The 14,735-nt window shown below is 37.9% G+C and overlaps 1 protein-coding gene across 13 annotated transcripts in view; it reads left to right on the top strand.

Moving 5' to 3' along the window:
• The first annotated feature begins 493 nt into the window (after positions 1-493).
• Positions 494-14,735, top strand: part of si:ch211-107m4.1 (heterogeneous nuclear ribonucleoprotein U-like protein 2) — a 129,356-nt gene continuing 115,114 nt past the window's right edge. For 11 of the 13 annotated variants that reach the window (XM_049474847.1, XM_049474845.1, XM_049474838.1 and 8 more), the window contains exons 1-10: positions 496-1,405; positions 3,194-3,293; positions 4,188-4,267; positions 5,558-5,697; positions 6,141-6,243; positions 9,470-9,582; positions 9,979-10,245; positions 10,479-10,601; positions 11,260-11,367; positions 13,937-14,105. In XM_049474847.1, coding sequence (XP_049330804.1) covers positions 661-1,405; positions 3,194-3,293; positions 4,188-4,267; positions 5,558-5,697; positions 6,141-6,243; positions 9,470-9,582; positions 9,979-10,245; positions 10,479-10,601; positions 11,260-11,367; positions 13,937-14,105 — 1,948 coding nt within the window. In that variant the 5' untranslated portion in view covers positions 496-660. Of the gene's footprint in view, positions 1,406-3,193; positions 3,294-4,187; positions 4,268-5,557; positions 5,698-6,140; positions 6,244-9,469; positions 9,583-9,978; positions 10,246-10,478; positions 10,602-11,259; positions 11,368-13,936; positions 14,106-14,735 lie in introns of all 13 variants that reach the window. The other 2 variants (XM_049474840.1, XM_049474842.1) reach the window with 2 other exon arrangements.

Raw genomic sequence — 14,735 nt, 5'->3', positions numbered from 1 at the left:
AATACTGTAGCTAAAATAAAAAATAAAACATGGATTTATTTTTGAGAATGAATTTTTATATATATATATATATATATATATATATATATATATATATATATATATATATATATATATATATATATATATATATATATATATGTTATGTGTTATTTATGTACGCATTATGTTAGGATATCAACACACAAGAAATTAAGAAGACGATATATTTATTGTATATCAATATTAAAGTGTTTTATTTGTAAATTAGAATGAGTTTTCTGGTTTCTAATGAAGGAATGCGTATATGTGTAAATAGAAGGAGGAGGAGCGTAGATGGAAGAGCGGATGTAGGGGGGCGGGGTTGTTGGCTGTTTGACCAATTATATGAGAGATGGGCGGGGTGTTTTGGCAGTTTGACCAATGACACGAGAAATAGGCGGGGCGTGTTGGCTTTTTGACCAATTAGATATTTGGAGGAGGCAGGCTTGTTGTCTGGGTGACCAATAGGAGGTCTAAACGCTTGCTTGAATTTTTTTCTCCAGCCGCTTTCGACAACATGGAGATACAGGCTGTGTTGTTGTTGTGAGTTAACTTAGTTGGTAAGTTAATTAGTAGAAGTTCAGGGTTTAATTTGTTTATTTTCACATTTTATAGCCGTTTTTGTTTTTATAAGCCAACATGTCGCTGGAAGAAGTTAAAAAGCTGAAAGTGGTGGAGCTGCGGGCCAAATTACGGGAACGAGGGCTGGAATCGAAAGGTCTGAAGGCCGAGCTGGTGGCCCGGCTGCTGTCCGCGATAGAGGCCGGCGTGGGAGAGTCTAGCACTGGGAAAAAAGCCTCCATAGAGGAGGACAATTCTCCTGGAGAAATAGTCCAGATCCCTAGAGTTACAGTGTCTCCTGCCCTGCCTGCTCTAAAGGCAGAAGGAGATGGTAGTTGTGAAGTTCTTCGGCTGGAGGGACATCTGCCAGGGCCTGAGGAAAGTGGACACACCACGAAGCGAGAGCACCACTTCGACCAAAGCACACAAACAGAAAACCTTCCAAACTTCTCCCATATACCACCCTGCTCTTGCTCTAGTGGAAGACAGGGGGATAAGGAGGCCAAACAGCTGGGGACTGAGGAACATCTGAAGGAGAAATCTGTAAGAGCAAACTCTCAGCCTCTGGGAAAGACCAGTCCAATAGAAATCCATCCTGTAGGTCAGGAGGCCTCACTGCACTCCAGAACCAGTTCTGCTGGAGGTCCTGCTGATGCTGGACGTCCTTCTGTTGCTGCTTCTGCGACTGCTCCTGAAGGTCCCACTGCTACTGAATGCTCTGCTGTCCATAACAACCATAAGTCCACAAGTTCTGTACCAGCAGCATCCATAAAACCGATGCCCCATTTTTCCTCTACATCTCAAACTTGTGACGACAAACAATGTAAGTATCTTCAAGAAGTAAAAGAGCGTAGGGGTTGGGCTTGTCACGATCATTTTTTGTGTGAAGGATGTATCGCCCCAGATATTATTGTGATAAACAATATTATTGTCATTTAAAGACCATTAAATTCCACTGATATTATGATAATGAAATATCATAGCAAATCAATTATACCCTTTTAAAGACAACAACATTTGTAAACAGAAGACAATAGTTCAATAGTGATGGGGGGGTGATTAAGATGGAATGACAGTATAAGTATAAACAGAACCCGTATCAACAATAGTGCGAATATGGTATATAGCTTAAAGTTGATAAAGGAAATGAGTGCACAAAGTTGCAGGACGGGTGTAGCAGTAGTGCAGGTATGGGGTGTGTAGTGCAGGTCCGTTTTGAAAAAGTTCCAGTACTGTGTGTGTTCTAGTACAGAGTTTCAGTACTGTGTTGTTGGGGGGGTGGGGGTCAGGATGCTGAGTGAGTGTGTGCTGGGGGCAGGATTGGGATGGGGATAGAGCAGGGAGAGAGTTCAGCATCCTCACAGCCTGATGGATGGGGCTGTCTTGCAGTCTGCTGGTTCTAGCACAGAGACTCTGCAGTCTCCTCCCTGATGACAGCAGGCTGAAGAAGCTGTGTAGTGGGTGGGATGGATCTCCTGCCAGACGGAGGGCTTTCCGTGTGAGGCGGGAGCTGTACAAGTCCTGAAGGGAGGGGAAAGAGGTGCCAACGATCTTCTCAGCTGCTCTCGCGATGCGCTGGAGGGTCCTGCAGCAGGATGCTGTGCAGGCCCGTACCACGCGGTGAAACAGCTGGTCAGGAAGCTCTCGATGGCCCCTCTGTAGAAGGTGCTCATGATGGGGGTGTGGTCTCCAGCTCTTCTCAGCTTGCGGAGAAAGTAGAAAGATTTGCTGATTTTTGATCTTCTCTGCTTCCCAGAAAGAGATTGTTGTGTTTGCACCAGGAGGCCTGGCGGCTCACCTCGCTCCTGTTGTGTGACTCATCACTGTTGCTGATGAGACCCACCACCAACGCAAACTTCGATAGGCTTCTGCAATGTCACTAGATTTGCATTCATTTTTCATCAAGATCTTGCAGCACTGATGATGGTAGAGTCTGACCACTGCACAAAGTCTTCTCCAGAACATCTCAAAGATTCCCAATGGCATTAAGGTCTCTGTGGTGAACAATCCATGTGTGAAAATCTTGTGCTCCCTGAATCACTCTTTCACAATTCCATCCCCATGAATCCTGACATTGTCATCTTGGAATATGGGCGTGTCATCAGGGAAGAAAAAACACATTGATGGAATAACCTGGTCTATATTCAGTATATTCAGGTAGTCAGCTGACCCCGTTTTTTTTTTTGCACATACTATTGCTGAACCTAGACCTGACCAACTGCAGCATCAACCCCACATCATTTACTTACTTAAATCCAGGTGGAGAGTTTTTGTTTTTGGCCAGGCAGAGTATATGTTAACAAAAACACAATAGATGATATCACGATTATCAAATATTATTGAGGTAATTTCCACTTGTTGTGCAATAAGTCAATAATGTAATTGTAGTGACCGGCTTAGTAGGGGGTCATGAAGTTTCATTTGATTTAAATGTTTGTCATTTCCACAACATGCCAGGACAAACATGCATAGATAGTGTCAGTTTGCTTTCCAAGAAGTAATCTAGAAATTGAATCAAAATACATTTACAGTTATTAATGCAAATGCACACTTCAGGATGCACTAATGCTTTTTGTACACCTATAATATCTTTCCCTCTTTCATCCTGCAGCTTCCAAATCACCAGGAACTGAAGGCAGGGTCACCCAGAAGCCGGTTGAAGAAAAAGGGAGAGATTATTATGAGTTTAAAGAGGAGGTTCAGTATAACAGGTAAAATTGTGCACTAATAGGTTTTAATTCATTTAATTCATGAGAACATGATCTGGTCTTGATCCGACACAGCTATCCAAATATACTCCTTTTTAATTGAGCTAAACTGTTGATAGGTGCAGTTTAATCTGATATATTAGTCAGATAATATACTGCTATGAACAAACTCTGTCTCCAATGCGTGGTCTGTGCTACGTACACTGTTCATATCTGTGCTGCACGTCCCATTGAAAACACTGTGTTCTTCTGTGTTAAAGAAGCATCACACTGCATAGATAAATGTGCTGCAACACAGAATCTTCTCTCTATATTTACTTACTTGCTCCTGTTCCAGACAGCTCTGACCAATCAGAGGAGACAGTGTACTCACATGCTTTATTGGTGTGTTTAGTTTTGTGCCTGTGTGCAACCAAAACAAACAAAGGGAGAAAACACTCCAAATAAACAAACTGATCAACTGATCCAAACATAAGAAACCAATTTCTCATGCATTCTTTATTCCAGCGGCCCACATTGGTTTTATCTCCCCTCAAACATACAAGTATTAACTAGTATTTTAATGAACACCACTAATATATGTATAATATGATTGCTTTCAACATTTCTTACCTTCATTCTTTTATTTATATTTAAATATCCACTATAATACCTTGCATCTATAGAAGAACAAGTGTGATTAACAACAGTTAATCACAGAATATTGCTGTGATTAATCAGATTCATTTTTCTAAATCCACTGACACCACTAGATTTTACCTTCAAGAACAGTTTTTGTTTGTTTCTTGAGAAGATACTGTGTAATTAAGAGCTTCTTTGTAATTGTTTAGGTTCATGCTACCACTGAATCTTGAATCATTGCTTAGATTTTTATAACTGTACTGTTTCTGTCATCAGAGCCAAAACTCCAGAGCCTGGTCCAGAGAGTGAGGATGAGATGGAGGTTGATGATGATGATGTGGTTAGACTGGATCCCTGTAAGTAGAGCTGGGCAATAAACTGGCGATAAATAAAACTTGTAAAATACATTACAAAATATAATATGAAATAATATTTATGAATAGTTTGTTCACAGATGACTGAACTGTGCAGTCTTTTGCAAATTATCTTGTAGAAACATTATGAAGGAAGGAGCAGCATTTCATACTTGTTTCACCATCTCAAACAACAAAATCCAGTGCAGTTAAAAATAATTTCCATCTGTAGGACACTACAGTCACAGGTCATCTACAAATGATCATTGATCTGAACGTCCTGCTAGGTTAGTTAAGGCCGGGTGCATTGCTGTATTTGTAATCAGTAAGTTAATAAGTAACTGAATACCTGACAATCCTGTGAAACACAAATTTAATTAATTCAGATGAACACACTCTCTATCTTTATTTATTTTTTATTTTTTGCAAAGACCAGTATGGGAAGCTTAAGGTAAAACTGGGATGGGCTTCAGGAAAGTATAAATATATTTTTTGTGCATTGTTGTAACCATGTTATTTTGGGAGATTATAGTTTGATGAAGGTACACCTGTTTATGTATTGATTGATTAAGTGATTGCTTAATGTACTTTTTTTGCTTTGGTGGAGTTTTAGAAGAATACATCAAATGATAAACACTGTTAAGCTACAAAGACAAGATGCATAGACAGCAGGGATGCATTTAAAAAAATCTTCTTTGCAGGTTTTCATTATTTTCTGCCACTTTTTTTTCTACCATATTTTATATATTATTATTTTTTAAATAGGCTAAAATATATATTTTCTTTGCTTTTTTGAAGAAAAGCTTTACAAAACGACTTTTTACAAACATTTATAGAACATTGCACATTTTATCCTCTTATAGCTGTGAGTTACAGCTATTATTGCAGCTGATTACAATTTGATAGCATTCTTGCTTGTTTGACATTTTCAACCTAAACATTTACATTGCCAAATATTTGGTGCATAATAGTAAGCAATAAATACAATAAATACATATCTGTATAAACAGTAATTGTAGAGTAAAAGAGTAAAAACTATAGTTACTATACTAAAAAATAAAGTGTTGTAAGAATTTAGTATCTTGTGTATGTGTTGTGTGCTGGTTAATGGAAGCATACTGTAATAAACCAGGTTTGTTTTGAAATCATATAAAGTGTTATAAACAGCATCATAACTGTAACTGATCATCATTAACAACCTGTATATCATATATTCATCAAAGCAGTGTTTATACATTGACTGTGTAAAGGTAAGTCTTCAGTAATGGCCTGGTTGGCATTTGTGTCTTGCAGATAATAGCGACCTACATTTTGAACTGGGTGTGGATGGGTGCAGTGGTCAGCCCTCACTCTGGGAGAAGTTCCCGCTGCTGCGGTCAGGATGTAGGCTAACCCATGGGTTTACTCAGGGAAAAGTTGGATTTGAAGTCAAGGTGAGAATGTTGGGCCTTAGGGCCTCACTGTCTGCCTTTAATGAAAGATTGATGTTCTTGTATTGACTCCAATGAATCTGTTAATTTCAGTGCACAGTAGGGCTTCAACGATTAGTTGATATAATCGACAATGTTGACTACAAATTTCATTGTCGACTAATCATTAAAGAATAATAAAATGGCAGAAAAATTGTTTACTAATCGACTTATTGAGAAAATAATAATCAGATTAGTCGACTGCCAAAATAATCATTTGTTGCAGCCCTAGTGCAAAGTGTTTATAAAACTCAGGCAGACCATCTAACCCTGAAAGTAAAGGTTTAATTACTTCAACTGTTACTAAATCTTCAACAATAATTAACATTTTTTTATGTTTCCCTAGACCATATAAGTATTAGCAGAAGTAAAAGCATAATGTTATTTCTGTTTCCTTTGCTCTGTAGTTTGTGAAGAAATTATCAGCAGCTACGGTAGACCTGAGCTTCGACCCTGAGCCACATGTCCTCAGAGTGGGCTGGTCTGTGGAAGGCTCAAGTCTTCAGCTAGGTAAAAACAAAAAGAAAATTGATTGCAAAAAGTGCAACACTCTTGTTGCTTGAATGTCAAACACACCTTGCAGTTGAGAAATGAAACCTGAAATACATACACGTATATGACAAAAGTTCCTGTCCTATTACTAGTTATCAAGAACACTGCACTGAGCTGCGGGACGTGTGTGTGGGGTGTCCTGCACCAAATGTTGATGTGTTTCTTGTCTGTTCATATGGACAGTTGTAGCCAGATGCCACCAGTCATGATCATTACCATCCAGTGTGCTGTCTATTGTACGCATGTTATACTGTGGTTTGAGGAATGTTAAATTCAATTCAATTTTATTTATGTAGAGCTTTTTACAATAAATGTTGTCATAAAGCAGCTTTACGGAGATGCGGGTCCAAGCTTATTTTGAGGGAGCCCCACAGTGATTGTGCCAACAGTGTCAAGGAAAAACTCCCTCACATTAAGAGAAATGTGTGCTGCTGTTTCTACTGTATGAGTGTTTTTATCCCAGTAAAATACAACAGTAATTACAGCCCTTTTAAAATATTAATACTGTAACTTGAAGGATGATTTGAATGTACAGTTGTGGTCAAAAGTTTACATACACTTGTAAAAAAACATAATGTTATGGCTGTCTTGAGTTTTCAATAAGTTCTACAACTCTTATTTTTCTGTGATAGAGTGATCGGAACACATACATGTTTGTCACAAAAAACAGTCATAAAATTTGGTTCTTTCATAAATTTATTATGGGTCTGCTGAAAATGTCACCAAATCTGCTGGGTCAAAAATATACATACAGCAACATTAGTATTTGGTTACATGTCCCTTGGCCATTTTCACGGCAACTAGGCGCTTTTGGTAGCCATCCACAAGCTCCTGGCAAGCTTCAGGTCGAATGTTTGACCACTCTTCTTGACAGAATTGGTGCAGTTCAGCTAAATGTGATGGTTTTCTTGCATGAACCCGTTTCTTTAGCACTGTCCACATGTTCTCAATGGGGTTTAAGTCAGGACTTTGGGAAGGCCATTCTAAAACCTTAATTCTAGCCTGGTTTAGCCATTCCTTTACCACTTTTGATGTGTGTTTTGGGTCATTGTCTTGTTGGAACACCCAACTGCGCCCAAGACCCAACCTTCGGGCTGATGGTTTTAAGTTTTCCTGCAGAATTTGGAGGTAATCCTCCTTCTTCATTATCCCATTTACTTTCTGCAAAGAACCAGTTCCACTGGCAGCAAAACATCCCCAGAGCATAATACTACCACCACCATGCTTGACAGTAGGCATGGTGTTCCTGGGATTAAAGGCCTCACCTTTTCTCCTCCAAACATATTGCTGGGTGTTGTGGCCAAACAGCTCAATTTTTGTTTCGTCTGACCAGAGAACTTTCCTCCAGAAGGTTTTATCTTTGTCCATGTGATCAGCAGCAAACTTCAGCCGAGTCTTAAGGTGCCTTTTCTGGAGCAAGGGCTTCTTTCTTGCACGGCAGCCTCTCAGTCCATGGCGATGTAAAACACGCTTGACTGTGGAGACTGACACCTGTGTTCCATCAGCTTCCAAATCCTTGCAGACCTGCTTCTTGGTGATTCTTGGTTGACTCTTGACCATCCTGACCAATCTCCTCTCGGCAGCATGTGATAGCTTGCGTTTTCTTCCTGATCGTGGCAGTGACACAACTGTTCCATGCACTTTATACTTGCGTATAATTGTCTGCACAGTTGCTCTTGGGACCTGTAGCTGCTTTGAAATGGCTCCAAGTGACTTCCCTGACTTGTTCAAGTCAATAATTCGCTTTTTCAGATCCACACTGAGTTCCTTTGACTTTCCCATTGTAGCTTTTGTAGCTGAGTCTAATCACTGGGTCAAATGAGCCCTATTTAAATGGGCTCATGAGAAGTCAACAGCTGTAGTCAATCAGAATCACTTACAAGAAGTGAAGAGGCCATGACATGAAGCTAATTTGATTGACACAACTCGCTACATCACCAAAATTGACAAATTTTGTTGCTGTATGTATATTTTTGACCCAGCAGATTTGGTGACATTTTCAGCAGACCCATAATAAATTTATGAAAGAACCAAATTTTATGACTGTTTTTTGTGACAAACATGTATGTGTTCCGATCACTCTATCACAGAAAAATAAGAGTTGTAGAACTTATTGAAAACTCAAGACAGCCATAACATTATGTTTTTTTACAAGTGTATGTAAACTTTTGACCACAACTGTATTTGTTAACTGGAGAAAAAAGGCAATTGTAGCTGACTTGTATCTAACTTGTGTAATAGACCTTTTGAGAAATATATTTTTGAATACCTAAACATTGAGTATTTTAGGTTTGTTTATAGTGTTTATGAAACTGTTAAATATAAAAATATTTAATTTTGTAAAGTGAGCTGTGGCAAATTTGTTAGCGTATCTATTTTTAAGGTCTATTGTTTACATTCTTTAGCTATTTTTCTGATAATAAAGTCTGATTTCTTCATATGTTGTGTAATTTTGTGGGACAAAGTAAACCCAATACTAATCTAAGCCTTAATGTAAAACCTTAGTGTTTTATATTATATGTACGCCTAACAGTATAGTAACTCACAAACCCAGTCATGCAAAAAAATATATACCACCGTGATATACTGTGATACGCACTAGGAGAAACCAAGACTCAGTAAGAGGAACCCTTTCTCCATCTGGTCGACCCAGACAGCACAAACAAATAACATAAAAAAACAAATGCCCACACAACTTACAGAATGGAATGTCCCATGTATCCGACACCCACTACCAGACCCCACTTAAACTCTGATAATTCACATCATCCTGCCATAAGCATGCTGGCCTGTGTTCTGCCTCACTCACAAGATAACACCTCGTAACTTAGGCTGCGTTCACATTACCAAGCTGAAGTGACTTAAATCTGATTTTTAGCTCAATTTGACTCAGATCTGATTTTTTCATGGCTGTGTGAACGTGCTAAATTCATATGTGGTCCTAAATCAGATATGTATCTGATCCATGGACATGTGACATGAATCAGAATTCATGCATCTTTTTGCTTTTTCTTATGTGGAGTGTGCCCTTCTCTCTCGTATCCACAAGCCATCCTCTGAGACACAGTTTACATACTGCTATCCTTAGACTTTTGGCATGTCAGTGTATTTTGGTTGTAATGACCTATATAATGGTATTTCTGCTCTATACTAACCTCATTGCTCCACACTTTGTTTCCTTTAGGAGAGGAGGAGCTTTCATTTGGATTTGATGCAATGGGCAAAGCAGTAACTGGAGGAAAAGCAGGGGGATTTGGGGAACCATTCTCAGAAGGAGATGTGCTTGGCTGTTATGCGGTATGGTGCATCTTAGTTACCGGCTGAATAAACCAGTGGGGACAGAAATGAGGTCTAAATATAGGTCTAGATATTTCTGCATCGAACCTGTGCCTTAGCCCGATGCGCACTTCCCATTTAAACTATAAACACGCAGCCATCTGCAGACAATATGCTGACTCGATGCAGAAATATAAATTGGCCTTAAATCTAGATCAAGTTTAATCAAGATATATATATATATATATATATATATATATATATATATATATATATATATATATATATATATATATATATATATAACTGGAGTCTTTACAGTTAGATTGTTACCTGTAAGGAAATGCAGATCCAAAATCATGTATAAAGTTTTTTGTTTATTTGTTGAATCAGCGTTTTTGTTTTTTCTTTCTCCAGTTCATCAGTGACTGTGGAGAGGCAGAGTTGTTGTATTATAAGAACGGACGCTCGCTGGGAGAGGCTTTTCGTATAAGTTCCTCCATTCTGGCAGGCCGAGCCCTCTACCCCCACGTTCTGTGTAAAAACTGCTCTATTGCCCTGAACCTGGACCCAGAGGGAGTAATGTGGTATCCTGGGCCCCCTGATTACTGCCCATTACCTGTGTTACCATCTGCACAGCGAACACGGGGCCCTCTGCCACCTCCACGCAGGAAGGATTGTGAAGTAAGTCTTAAATGGTCTTTAACTTTTTATTTATTTATTTATTTATTTTACAATGAAACTTTCTTGTGTAGTTATGAATATTACAACAGTAGAATAATTGATTCACAATACCAGTACCACTGATCTAACATTCATCCATACATGCTTTGTTTTAAATTAGAGATTTGAGAAATTTGTGTGTCTTCTGAATAAAGACGTGGATATTTAAGCTCATCTTCTTTCCTCCTCTTCAGGTTCTGATGATGGTTGGCATGCCAGCTTCAGGAAAGAGCCATTGGGTTCAGAAACATGTGGCCAAGAACCCAGAGAAACACTACAATGTGCTGAGCACAAACTCCATTCTTCACTGCATGAGGGTGAGAACAACACTGAAAACCTCTAGTAGCACACGTGAACTGTAGTAATTTATAATAAGAAGAATTGAATGATTGAAATTGTGTAATGCTTTTTTATTTGTTGCTAAATATTGTTGCATTATTTGCAATAGTTTGATTGTACATATTATCACATGTATATATCTCTTACTACCTATATTTCGTTTTACTAGAATAAATTTCTTTATGTGGATTGTTCATTTTAAAACGCTCTAAAAAACAATTTAATGCTCATCAATAAGAGTGGCCAATATCGAGGATATCACCAGTGCTTACATAACACTGATCCAACTGTACATTTAATTACAGGGTATAAGAATCATTCATAAATAAATGTTCAGTTGGATGATTTGCTGAACAAACACTAATGTAGAGTATAGAGTATTATAGAGTATTTGAAAAGCAGTTTTTAAGAATCTGTTACTGCTACTGTTACTTTTGAATGTCTAAACAAGGGAATAAGTATTGTGCATCATTAAAATCCAGCTATAGTGCAAATACTGCAAAAGGCAATTTTGTGATATTGATCATATCTACATTGTTAATTTCTGTATTTTTTCAATTCCAAAACACACATAATTTGTATGAGAGTGGGTTTTTGTTTTTGTGATGCTATAATGTTTTGGTCTTTCTCTTGCAGCTGCCCGGCCCACAGCACAAAGAGCTTCTGCTGCAGCAGGCCACACAGTGCCTCACACACCTCCTCAGAATAGCAGCAAACAAGAGAAGGAACTTCATCCTGGACCAGGTAATTTGTTTAGATTAGTTAATATAATTTTATATATGGTTAATATACCGGTATAGATAATGTTATTGATGTAGTTTTTAGGAAAATCCCATTTTCCTTGCTTTATCAATAGAAGTGAAATTGAAATAGTATACAAAACATTTTATCTAAAAACTTGTGTTTACTCCCCAATACTGGAAAAATTATCTATTTAAGCTAATTTGATACCCACATAGTCTAATTTAGACCCAATAAGGTGTGTCAATCAGAATAATGTTTTGGGAAAACTAGGGTTTGGCAATATGGATAAAATTTAATATTTCAATATTTTCTAGCTGAATGGCGATTTATACATTATATATTTATTTATTTTTCTATCCCATAAGGTAATAACAAAAAGACACTGAGAAAAAACTACATGTTCCAGATTCTTTACAGGCACTTTTATTAACAATCAGCTGTAGATAAATGTGAGACATGTTCTAGAGATGAAAAGATCAATCAGCTATATATCTGTATCAGAAGAGAAAGAGAACTGCTAACCGAAACACAACATAGTCTATAACGACATTATCTCATCTTATATCTTGTATAAAGTTATATCGAAACATTTTTTATGAACTTGATATTTTGGTCAGTCCTAGGGAAAATAAACTTACAGTGGCATACAGAAGTTTGGGTACTCCTGGTCAAATAGTTTGTACTGTGAGTAAAAGATGCTAAAACGCTGAACGTGTTGAAGCAAAGGAAAAAAAAAAAAAAACAGATCCTGAATGGTTGATACATAACACCCCCTTAGGCTTGTGTCAAAAATGTTGGGCCCAATCGAATTAGATTTTATTTTTTCTTCAAAATTCAGTTTTAAGATTTTTAGGTTTTAATCAGTTCACTTAAAGTTCATTTAAAGCTGGAAGCTTGTTATTTGTACTGTCCCACACCAGCTAACCAACTACATTTCCGCACACCGAGAGGAACGTCACATATATACATGAAAAACAGAAGCATTTCGGGATTTGTAATAACTATAGATCCTGAAATAACAAATTTACGGGTTTTGGTTGCCAGTATGTGTATTGTATTTCCATGTTTGTACCTGAATTCCATCTGCGTTGTGGAACTGTGTTTGCACTGTTTTTCTTTTGTTTTTGTTACTCTAAAACTGTACAAAAAAGGCATTTACTAATCTTACAATTACATAATTTGATAAAAATTTGATAAAATGTTCATTGCATCTTCTGCAAAAGTTTTCAGTGACAGAAATTTTATCTGTGCGATTGCCCAAACTAATATTTCAGGGCACAGTAATGTTTGAAACATTGCAGTGGCATGTACATTAATATGATTTTACAAATTAAACTGTGTAACGTAGATATGATTTCTTACGTTGTTTTTACCAGTAACTTTGAAGCATGGCTGAACTACGTCAGTCAGGAAAACGTGTGCCTGTGTGCACGTGTGCGTGCATGTGTGTGGTGGGCTAGAGATTTGCGTCTGTGATGATTTAAAGGCTAAAGCAGGATTTCATGCAGCTCCCAGGATTAACGAAAGAAAAACACTATATTTAACAGTGTAATCACATGATATATTTAGGTACATGACAGTAGCCTGTTCTGCAGCCCCAAGCATTCAATGCATGTTGTAGATAAGACAAAACTGACACAAGCTCTTTAGAACAGATTATGTCTATACCTTTTATAGCTCATGTCTGCACATTGCTTTCATCAGCCTGTCTTACAGCGACTTTGTATTGGCTTACATCATGTTTCGGTATATCTGGGGTGGTTCTGATACGGGTCAATGTTAGTATTACTCTGCTGAATCCACCCTTCATCCCTGAGGCGTCAGTTGCTCAGCTTTACCATGGTATAAATTAAAAGTAGGCTCATATCTGTGGAGTGGTTTATTACTCAATGAGTAACAGAATATACACTCATCATCAGAAATAGTTGCACCCAGAAGGAAGTGTCAGATTACAATTCTGTTCAGAAAAGGAAGATCACGGTTAGCAGTAACAAACACTTATTAAAGATTTAGACCTATTTATTGAGCAACACATACTGTTGGGCAATGTGGCTGGATCTCGCAAAGTATCTGTATCCTCAAGGCTCTTGAGATGACAGCAGTGTGTGGGTGAGGATTATTTTGTTGAAATAGAGCACCACAAAGTGACTTCAGAAAAGGTAGGGCTACTGGTTGCAGGACCTCGGTCAAATTAATCTGGGTGGTCTGGCATTGTATTAAATTAAACTCCACACCATGACACCAGGCCATCTGAAACAAAAAAACTAGGTGCTGACTACAGTGCCTCTTCACACAGGATTGTTGATTGTCTCCACCAAGTGACTGGAGATGAGAGATTACCATTCTAAATTGCTCCATGCCGGTCTGCATGCCATTCCTGTCAGTTAATTCCTTCTGGGTGCAACTATTTATTTGTTTATTTAATTAATTTAACTTTGTTTTATATTACTATGAGTTTATGTAGCCACGTTTTGCCGATTTTGTGTTTAATTGTAAAACTAATATTTTAAAGTACAGCACTTACAGGAACTGGGACTGGTTTTAACCTTACCCCTCTTCCAAAACCCAGGCAAACATTTACCCATCTGCTCAGAAGCACAAGATGCTGCTTTTCCATGGTCACCAAAGGCGAGCTGTAGTAGTTGTCCCATCAGAAGCCGAGTGGAAGAGGCGTCTCCAGCAGCAACTGGAAGAGGAGGGTGTGCAGGTGCCGAAATTGTCCCTGCTAAAGAGTAAAGGTCAGCCCTGCACTTTATTTCATTCTTTAAAGCTGTGGTTCCAGTTCTATTTAAGATCGGACAGTAAAATATTGGAGTGCTGAACATTTTTCATATTGAAACTTTGAAGTAGAGATTCACTGAATGCTCTAAGGTTTTCTTCTGAGTATTGAATAAATTATATAGCCCACATATTTTCTTACACACACAAATTTTAATATCCCAGCAGATATACAACAAAGCACAGTACTTTTAGCAGTGTACAAGTGCTATTTTAATCGTGAGTGTACTTTAGCAGTGCTATTACGTCACTTCTGCAATCTTCGTCCGCCCCAATTCCTCATTAATCGGGAGATGAACTTAGCCATTCGCTAATTTTTTGTTAGAATTTTTTCATTTCTTTTTAAATTATGCAGCAAAATGTAACTGCTGCACTATTTACAGTAGCCAGCTATTGAAATATTCTACTAGTGATTTTTTTTAATGGGCTTTAATACACTTAAACTGCATTAAACATAGATAATTACAATGCAAAAGTAATCACATAATTTTTACAAGTAAAATAGTACTTGCCCTTGATTTCTTATAACCCTTGGAGTTTGGAGGGTCATATAGCCCTAGCACTTCACACAGCTCCTCTATCCCAACAAC

This window comes from Astyanax mexicanus, chromosome 2 (genome assembly GCF_023375975.1).
Source record: "Astyanax mexicanus isolate ESR-SI-001 chromosome 2, AstMex3_surface, whole genome shotgun sequence".
NCBI classification, from domain to species: Eukaryota; Metazoa; Chordata; class Actinopteri; order Characiformes; family Acestrorhamphidae; genus Astyanax; species Astyanax mexicanus.
Note: the sequence above shows the minus strand (reverse complement) of the source record. Positions and strands in the feature narration are given on the sequence as shown.